We start from the raw sequence: 9673 nt of genomic DNA, 5'->3' as shown, positions 1-9673 counted from the left end.
CAATAGACAAGGTCAAGGTTTATTTCACATCACACACACAAGACAAGAGATTGTATGTACAGATATAAATATCTACCTATACATATATATATATATACTGTACAGAGTATACACAGCAGAGACGTATACACAGCAGAGGCGTATACACAGCAGAGGCGTATACACAGCAGAGGCGTATACACAGCAGAGGCGTATACACAGCAGAGGCGTATACACCAAGAACCTCAATCATCCTCCACAGACGGTCTGTACGGGCGAGGCTCATGGTTTGGGGTTAAGGACGCAGGTTTTGTACACAACAAATATGGCGGCTGTTCCCGGGCCTTCGCCCCTCTGGTGTAGCTATCGCCATATTGTTGGTTTGGGCCACGCACCTCTTCAGGTTCTTCTCTACATCCAGACGTATTCTGGCACAGATCTCACGGCCCATGGCTCTCCATTTATGGGTCACTTATGAAGTCTCCACCACATCCCACCCTTCATAGACTACACTTCGAGACGCAGGAGATCCTCGTGGCCTGTGAGTGCGACGCGCTTTACTTTTATAGGCAATGGATGTGCCATGTGGAATAAAGTATTAGCTTCCCTTGTGTGTATCTAAGCCAAATACTTCTATCACACCCGCAATGTGTGTATCTAAGCCAAATCCTTCCATCACACGCCCAATGTGTGTATCTAAGCTAAATCCTTCCATCACACGCCCAATGTGTGTATCTAAGCTAAATCCTTCCATCACACGCCCAATGTGTGTATCTAAGCTAAATCCTTCCATCACACGCCCAATGTGTGTATCTAAGCCAAATACTTCCATCACACGCCCAATGTGTGTATCTAAGCCAAATACTTCCATCACACGCCCAATGTGTGTATCTAAGCCAAATACTTCCATCACACGCCCAAGACTCATCTTCTACTACCCTCAGATATGTCACACATGGATCCATCTGGAGTGGGCTGGAGACATGGCAGAGATACAGACCATTAACACTCAAACACTGAGAACACGCTGGTGGTCCTAGACATGACAACAACGTAAGACCTCAGTGAGGTCCAGTGACTCCGCGAGCCGCCTCCACCTCAGCTATAATGGCACAATCCTTCCCACAGGAGATGTGTAATGATGAGACAGAGGACTACATGGCCTCACGTGTGACTGCACCAGCCTTGGGTCATTACATGGGACAATCGTTGGGTTTATATATAATTATAGCCGTATGATATAAGATGGTTGGCCAGAGGGAAGGGACTCTCTATGTGGGTCCCAATGATGTAAGGACTCTCTACATGGGTCCCAATGATGTAAGGACTCTCTACATGGGTCCCAATGATGTAAGGACTCGCTACATGGGTCCCAATGAGGGAAGGACTCGCTACATGGGTCCCAATGATGTAAGGACTCTCTACATGGGTCCCAATGATGGAAGGACTCGCTACATGGGTCCCGATGAGGGAAGGGACTCTCTATATGGGTCCCGATGAGGCAAGGGCTCTCTATATGGGTCCCGATGAGGCAAGGGCTCTCTATATGGGTCCCGATGATGTAAGGACTCTCCCAATGATGCAAGCACTCTCGTCAACTGCCATCTGGCCCAATCCCACGAGCATAGAGGTCCAGTTCCACAAAGCGAGGCTATTCAGGGCCTTAGGTGCATACATGAGTAATTATGATTTTAGTAGGGTTCCCAGTTTCCTGTCTCAGATGTACTTACCTGCTGACCTCGTACATGATGTAAGTTCCACTTCTATGGATCTTTCAGTTACATTCCCAAACAATCAAATTCTTGTACATATGTTACATATTTACATATATATATATCTCCATCAAAAAACAGACGCCTATGGACACTCCAAGTCACGAGCAGCAGTGGCAGACACCAGGGGACTACATACAATGGATAAGCCACAACCCCCACATGGGGGACACAGACCCATCCATCAGCAGTTATCCTCCGACCTCGAAATCCATGATCCAGCTGAGGTGGAAGGTGCCGCGAGTCGGGAGCTAGGACTGTATTAAATATTCGTACCGTACAAGTATTTATAATATTAAATATGCAGCTTCATTAGAGAGACGCCCTTCAAGGTCCATGACAGAAATCCTGCAGCTTCAACACGTGGGAAGGTAGAATCCAGGGTCTTGAGAGGTAACATCCCATCTCCTGAGTATCGAAAAGGATCAGAATCAAGATGGCTGCCAGAGTCAAGTCCCCGTGGAGGTCCCAGGTGAGGATGTCCTCCAGTCTGGAGATCAAAGAGCTGGGGTGGGACTGCAGTGGTCAGTGGGGCAGCCGTACTGGAGGAGTATTTCCGCACACTCCGTGCTGCCTGCCCGGTGGGCATATGCCAGCGGTGAGAGCCCCCGAGCATCACAACACTTGACATCCACCCCATACTAGGAAAAGAGAAGACCAATCAATAAGAGAGGACAATGCTTCCCCTGCCGGCCCACACCTCGGCGTCCCCTTACCCAGATCAGCAGCTGTGTGCAGACCACATTGGCCATGGCGGCGGACAGGTGAAGAGCAGATCGACCGTCCCCATCACCGTATGTTTCATTCACCTCCTCCTTGGCCCCATGTGCAAGTAGTGTAACCACCATGCGTAGATCATCCTCCACCACTGCCCGTAACAGCTGCTGTCCAAGAGGCACATCAGACGCTGGCAGGGGGCACAAAAACAATTTCTGCTCATATTTTGCCCGGATCCAACGTTCCTTCTCTTCCCTGCATCACATCATAAGCGGGAAGGTACAGAGGGGGGTAAAGACATGAAGAAGAGGTGGTGAAGAACGGAACAAGGCTTCATGAAGGCAAGAGATGGTCACAAATACAGCAGGGGGCAGCAGTGAGGTCCCCGAGGACAGGGGCATAGAAGACCCCAGCATCTGCATGGTCCAACTATTACTCCCTCTAACCCAAAAAGTGTGACATATTAAGGAAAGCCCCTTTGTCCCTGTGGTTCCGTATCCCCAACTATAGAAATTCTGCTTACAACAACCTATTAATTAACCATCTGAGCCACCAGCGCATGCGGTGACATCTCCTCCATGGTGCATGGCCCCATCATCACGTGCACAGCATTGGGCACTGACCTGGAGCTCTCTGGGCCCGGCTTGGTATAACCCTCTGTACTATGCTCCCAGACAGCATTGGCCAGGCTGTTCCCAATTGCCATCATGACCATTGTAAGTTCCACCGGCCAGTCATCCAAATCCAGAGAGCGAACTCGAGATAAGTGAGTCCCAAGGTTACGATGTATCCCAGAACATTCTATACACATCAGGGCCCCGAGGTTCAGACTCGCCCAGTCTGGGTCTACAAGGAAGGAAGAAAAAGAAGGTCAATGTTGAATAGAGACCAGATACGAGTCCACAGACGTCTCCACCATAAACCGGAAGGCTTTACGAAGACCAAAGGAGCAGCCACCGGTCACTGACCTCGGGGCTGAAGATCCGGCACCTACTGCAAGGATAAAAATGATTGTAATCACCATGAAATAATTTCTCAATCCACCAACCCCCTTTCCTCCGGTACCGCACCCTGCTCGCTCTCAGAGGAAGAAGTGTTCAGGCTACATTCGTTGCTCACCCCACTACCTGCATCAGTGATCCCATCCCCTCGCCCCACCACCTGCATCAGTGACCCCATCCCCTCGCCCCACCACCTGCATCAGTGACCCCATCCCCTCGCCCCACCACCTGCATCAGTGACCCCATCCCCTCGCCCCACCACCTGCATCAGTGACCCCATCCCCTCGCCCCACCACCTGCATCAGTGACCCCATCCCCTCGCCCCACCACCTGCATCAGTGACCCCATCATTTTGTACTGTTCTCTTATAAATAATGGCTGGACCATAATACAATCTCTTATGTCTCCCCTCATCCTCATAGACTGTAAGCTCTTGTGTCACCCCCTCATCCTCATAGACTGTAAGCTCTTGTGTCACCCCCTCATCCTCATAGACTGTAAGCTCTTGTGTCCTCCCCTCATCCTCATAGACTGTAAGCTCTTGTGTCCTCCCCTCATCCTCATAGACTGTAAGCTCTTGTCCCCCCCCCCTCATCCTCGTAGACTGTAAGCTCTTGTGTCCCCCTCATCCTCATAGACTGTAAGCTCTTGTGTCACCCCCTCATCCTCATAGACTGTAAGCTCTTGTGTCCCCCTCATCCTCATAGACTGTAAGCTCTTGTGTCCTCCCCTCATCCTCATAGACTGTAAGCTCTTGTGTCCCCCCCCTCATCCTCGTAGACTGTAAGCTCTTGTGTCCCCCTCATCCTCATAGACTGTAAGCTCTTGTGTCACCCCCTCATCCTCATAGACTGTAAGCTCTTGTGTCCCCCTCATCCTCATAGACTGTAAGCTCTTGTGTCCCCCTCATCCTCATAGACTGTAAGCTCTTGTGTCACCCCCTCATCCTCATAGACTGTAAGCTCTTGTGTCTCCCCTCATCCTCATAGACTGTAAGCTCTTGTGTCCCCCCCCCCCCTCATAGACTGTAAGCTCTTGTGTCCCCCCCCCTCATCCTCGTAGACTGTAAGCTCTTGTGTCCCCCCCCCTCATCCTCATAGACTGTAAGCTCTTGTGTCCCCCCCCTCATCCTCATAGACTGTAAGCTCTTGTGTCCCCCCCCCTCATCCTCGTAGACTGTAAGCTCTTGTGTCTCCCCTCATCCTCATAGACTGTAAGCTCTTGTGTCTCCCCTCATCCTCATAGACTGTAAGCTCTTGTGTCTCCCCTCATCCTCATAGACTGTAAGCTCTTGTGTCCCCCCCTCATCCTCATAGACTGTAAGCTCGTGTCCCCCCCTCATACTCATAGACTGTAAGCTCTTGTGTCCCCCCCTCATCCTCATAGACTGTAAGCTCTTGTGTCCCCCTCATCCTCATAGACTGTAAGCTCTTGTGTCCCCCCCTCATCCTCATAGACTGTAAGCTCTTGTGTCCCCCCTCATCCTCATAGACTGTAAGCTCTTGTGTCCCCCCCTCATCCTCATAGACTGTAAGCTCTTGTGTCCCCCCTCATCCTCATAGACTGTAAGCTCTTGTGTCACCCCTCATCCTCATAGACTGTAAGCTCTTGTGTCTCCCCTCATCCTCATAGACTGTAAGCTCTTGTGTCACCCCTCATCCTCATAGACTGTAAGCTCTTGTGTCCTCCCCTCATCCTCATAGACTGTAAGCTCTTGTGTCCCCCCTCATCCTCATAGACTGTAAGCTTTTGTGTCACCTCCTCATCCTCATAGACTGTAAGCTCTTGTGTCCCCCTCATCCTCAGACTGTAAGCTCTTGTGTCTCCCCTCATCCTCATAGACTGTAAGCTCTTGTGTCCTCCCCTCATCCTCATAGACTGTAAGCTCTTGTGTCCCCCCCTCATCCTCATAGACTGTAATCTCTTGTGTCCCCCTCATCCTCATAGACTGTAAGCTCTTGTGTCACCCTCATCCTCATAGACTGTAAGCTCTTGTGTCCTCCTCATCCTCATAGACTATAAGCTCTTGTGTCCACCTCATCCTCATAGACTGTAAGCTCTTGTGTCACCCTCATCCTCATAGACTGTAAGCTCTTGTGTCACCCTCATCCTCATAGACTGTAAGCTCTTGTGTCTCCCCTCATCCTCATAGACTGTAAGCTCTTGTGTCATCTCCTCATCCTCATAGACTGTAAGCTCTTGTGTCATCTCCTCATCCTCATAGACTGTAAGCTCTTGTGTCCCCCTCATCCTCATAGACTGTAAGCTCTTGTGTCCCCCCTCATCCTCATAGACTGTAAGCTCTCATGTCACCCCCTCATCCTCATAGACTGTAAGCTCTTGTGTCCCCCCTCATCCTCATAGACTGTAAGCTCTTGTGTCCCCCCTCATCCTCATAGACTGTAAGCTCTTGTGTCACCCCTCATCCTCATAGACTGTAAGCTCTTGTGTCCTCCCCTCATCCTCATAGACTGTAAGCTCTTGTGTCCCCCCCTCATCCTCATAGACTGTAAGCTCTTGTGTCCCCCTCATCCTCATAGACTGTAAGCTCTTGTGTCCCCCCCTCATCCTCATAGACTGTAAGCTCTTGTGTCCTCCCCTCATCCTCATAGACTGTAAGCTCTTGTGTCCCCCTCATCCTCATAGACTGTAAGCTCTTGTGTCCCTCCTCATCCTCATAGACTGTAAGCTCTTGTGTCCTCCCTCATCCTCATAGACTGTAAGCTCTTGTGTCCCCCCCTCATCCTCATAGACTGTAAGCTCTTGTGTCACCCCTCATCCTCATAGACTGTAAGCTCTTGTGTCCTCCCCTCATCCTCATAGACTGTAAGCTCTTGTGTCCTCCCCTCATCCTCATAGACTGTAAGCTCTTGTGATCAGGGCCCTCCCTCTCAGGAGACCGATACAGCGCGGACACCTCCTCCGAGGAGACCGATACAGGGTGGACACCTCTCATGAAAACATTTAGGATACACAGAGACGTAGAGTGTGGTAGTGAAGTAAGCTCTTGTGATCAGGGCCCTCCCTCCTATGATTTGTGAAGCTCTGGAATATGGGGGGGGAGGGGGGAGGAGAAATACAGATTATTATAACCAGCTCCCAGGAGATTAGACAATAAGTACGATAAGTATCCGATACAGGGTGGACACCTCCTCCGAGGAGACCGATACAGGGTGGACACCTCCTCCGAGGAGACCGATACAGGGTGGACACCTCCTCCGAGGAGACCGATACAGGGCGGACACCTCCTCCGAGGAGACCGATACAGGGCGGACACCTCCTCCGAGGAGACCGATACAGGGCGGACACCTCCTCCGAGGAGACCGATACAGCGCGGACACCTCCTCCGAGGAGACCGATACAGCGCGGACACCTCCTCCGAGGAGACCGATACAGGGTGGACACCTCCTCCGAGGAGACCGATACAGGGCGGACACCTCCTCCGAGGAGACCGATACAGGGCGGACACCTCCTCCGAGGAGACCGATACAGGGCGGACACCTCCTCCGAGGAGACCGATACAGGGCGGACACCTCCTCCGAGGAGACCGATACAGGGCGGACACCTCCTCCGAGGAGAGCGATACAGCGCGGACACCTCCTCCGAGGAGAGCGATACAGCGCGGACACCTCCTCCGAGGAGAGCGATACAGCGCGGACACCTCCTCCGAGGAGAGCGATACAGCGCGGACACCTCCTCCGAGGAGAGCGATACAGCGCGGACACCTCCTCCGAGGAGAGCGATACAGCGCGGACACCTCCTCCGAGGAGAGCGATACAGCGCGGACACCTCCTCCGAGGAGAGCGATACAGCGCGGACACCTCCTCCGAGGAGAGCGATACAGCGCGGACACCTCCTCCGAGGAGAGCGATACAGCGCGGACACCTCCTCCGAGGAGACCGATACAGCGCGGACACCTCCTCCGAGGAGACCGATACAGCGCGGACACCTCCTCCGAGGAGACCGATACAGGGTGGACACCTCCTCCGAGGAGACCGATACAGCGCGGACACCTCCTCCGAGGAGACCGATACAGCGCGGACACCTCCTCCGAGGAGACCGATACAGCGCGGACACCTCCTCCGAGGAGACCGATACAGGGTGGACACCTCCTCCGAGGAGACCGATACAGGGTGGACACCTCCTCCGAGGAGACCGATACAGGGTGGACACCTCCTCTGAGGAGACCGATACAGGGTGGACACCTCCTCTGAGGAGACCGATACAGGGTGGACACCTCTCATGAAAACATTTAGGATACACAGAGACGTAGAGTGTGGTAGTGAAGTTGGGGAATGCACTTACTGGCAGTGTCACAGTCTACACAAAGGCTGTTCCCCCTTACGCTTCGGATAGACTGGATAGCGAGAGCATCACTCTGGCTGCCGAGACGTGTCTGGAAGAAGAGAAAGGTTAGAGTGGCAGAGTTGTCACATCCAGTCACTGACTCATCTTCTTCTCTACCTTATTTTTTATGCTCTCGCAGCCCTGCAGACTGGCCAAGATCTGACTCTCGATGGCCTGAACCCAAAGCTCTCGGTCCTCATAGAGAGACGCCTCAAAATGCCAACTCTGACCACTCAGAGAGACAATCACAAAGCCGTACGACTCCTCAGGTTCTGTGTGGACAAGAAGTGAACGATAACCTAGAACCATCAACAACTCCAACCTTCACAATGGTGGTCTATTGATCATACCTTCCCCCGTGGCTGGCACACCTCCCTCTGGACGCTGAGGACCACTGCTCTTTTTCCTGCGGTGTTTCTTACGGTTAGCATGAGGAGAAGGTGGAGGATCTAATTTTGGGCTTGCAGTGCCCCCAATACTTGAAGAGTCACTAGGTAACACCCCTAAAAGTAAGAATGAGACCACGTGATGTCAGAAAGTGTGAAGAGTGAGAGACGTAAAACACACACGTGACACAACTTTTGGCCTCTCACCTGTTGATGTGTCACCCCACTGCTCACCACTACAGACAGAATAAGATCTCTGGGCCAAGCTGACCCCATCACTCTTTCCACTAAACGTTGACAGGCTGAGGCCACTCACTGAGCGCTCAGAGGAGAGGGAGCCGGAGGAGAGGGCCGCTCCTAGAAGGCAAAGCACAGACAGAGGAGGTCTATGGTGGGATCCAACCGCTGTGAAGAGTCCACCATCAGGAGAGCAATAAAGAAATAATCAAAAGTGTATTATGCATCTCAGCAACATCAACCTACTGGCCTACAGGCAACGGGACCAACACATTGGGTCAGTGGAGGACAGAGCTCATCATTATTACAGGAGCACCATTAAGTCCGAGGTGAGGACACAATCTATACGGAGGGTAGATGGAGACACGAGGTGAGGACACAATCTATACGGAGGGTAGATGGAGACACGAGGTGAGGACACAATCTATAGGGGGGGTAGATGGAGACTTGAGGTGAGGACACAATCTATACGGAGGGTAGATGGAGACACGAGGTGAGGACACAATCTATATGGAGGGTAGATGGAGACTTGAGGTGAGGACACAATCTATATGGAGGGTAGATGGAGACACGAGGTGAGGACACAATCTATATGGAGGGTAGATGGAGACACGAGGTGAGGACACAATCTATATGGAGGGTAGATGGAGACACGAGGTGAGGACACAATCTATATGGAGGGTAGATGGAGACACGAGGTGAGGACACAATCTATATGGAGGGTAGATGGAGACACGAGGTGAGGACACAATCTATATGGAGGGTAGATGGAGACACGAGGTGAGGACACAATCTATATGGAGGGAAGATGGAGACACGAGGTGAGGACACAATCTATATGGAGGGAAGATGGAGACACGAGGTGAGGACACAATCTATATGGAGGGTAGATGGAGACACGAGGTGAGGACACAATCTATATGGAGGGTAGATGGAGACACGAGGTGAGGACACAATCTATATGGAGGGTAGATGGGGACACGAGGTGAGGACACAATCTATATGGAGGGTAGATGGAGACACGAGGTGAGGACACAATCTATATGGAGGGAAGATGGAGACACGAGGTGAGGACACAATCTATATGGAGGGAAGATGGAGACACGAGGTGAGGACACAATCTATATGGAGGGTAGATGGAGACACGAGGTGAGGACACAATCTATATGGAGGGTAGATGGAGACACGAGGTGAGGACACAATCTATATGGAGGGTAGATGGGGACACGAGGTG

General features: G+C 51.8%; 1 protein-coding gene across 1 annotated transcript in view; it reads right to left on the bottom strand.

Annotated features, from left to right (window-relative positions):
• Positions 1-9673, bottom strand: part of LOC140109580 (arf-GAP with GTPase, ANK repeat and PH domain-containing protein 3-like) — a 78735-nt gene continuing 69062 nt past the window's right edge. Inside the window, exons 7-13 of the mRNA XM_072132087.1 lie at positions 8410-8559; positions 8167-8319; positions 7934-8088; positions 7775-7865; positions 3092-3314; positions 2468-2723; positions 1-2392 (exon numbers count right to left, since the gene is read on the bottom strand). Of these exons, the coding sequence (XP_071988188.1) occupies positions 2249-2392; positions 2468-2723; positions 3092-3314; positions 7775-7865; positions 7934-8088; positions 8167-8319; positions 8410-8559 (1172 nt within the window). The 3' untranslated portion in view covers positions 1-2248. The remainder of the gene's footprint in view (positions 2393-2467; positions 2724-3091; positions 3315-7774; positions 7866-7933; positions 8089-8166; positions 8320-8409; positions 8560-9673) is intronic.

Source organism: Engystomops pustulosus, unplaced genomic scaffold (genome assembly GCF_040894005.1).
Source record: "Engystomops pustulosus unplaced genomic scaffold, aEngPut4.maternal MAT_SCAFFOLD_221, whole genome shotgun sequence".
In the NCBI taxonomy this organism is placed as follows: Eukaryota; Metazoa; Chordata; class Amphibia; order Anura; family Leptodactylidae; genus Engystomops; species Engystomops pustulosus.
This window is presented reverse-complemented; position numbering and strand designations above follow the sequence as displayed.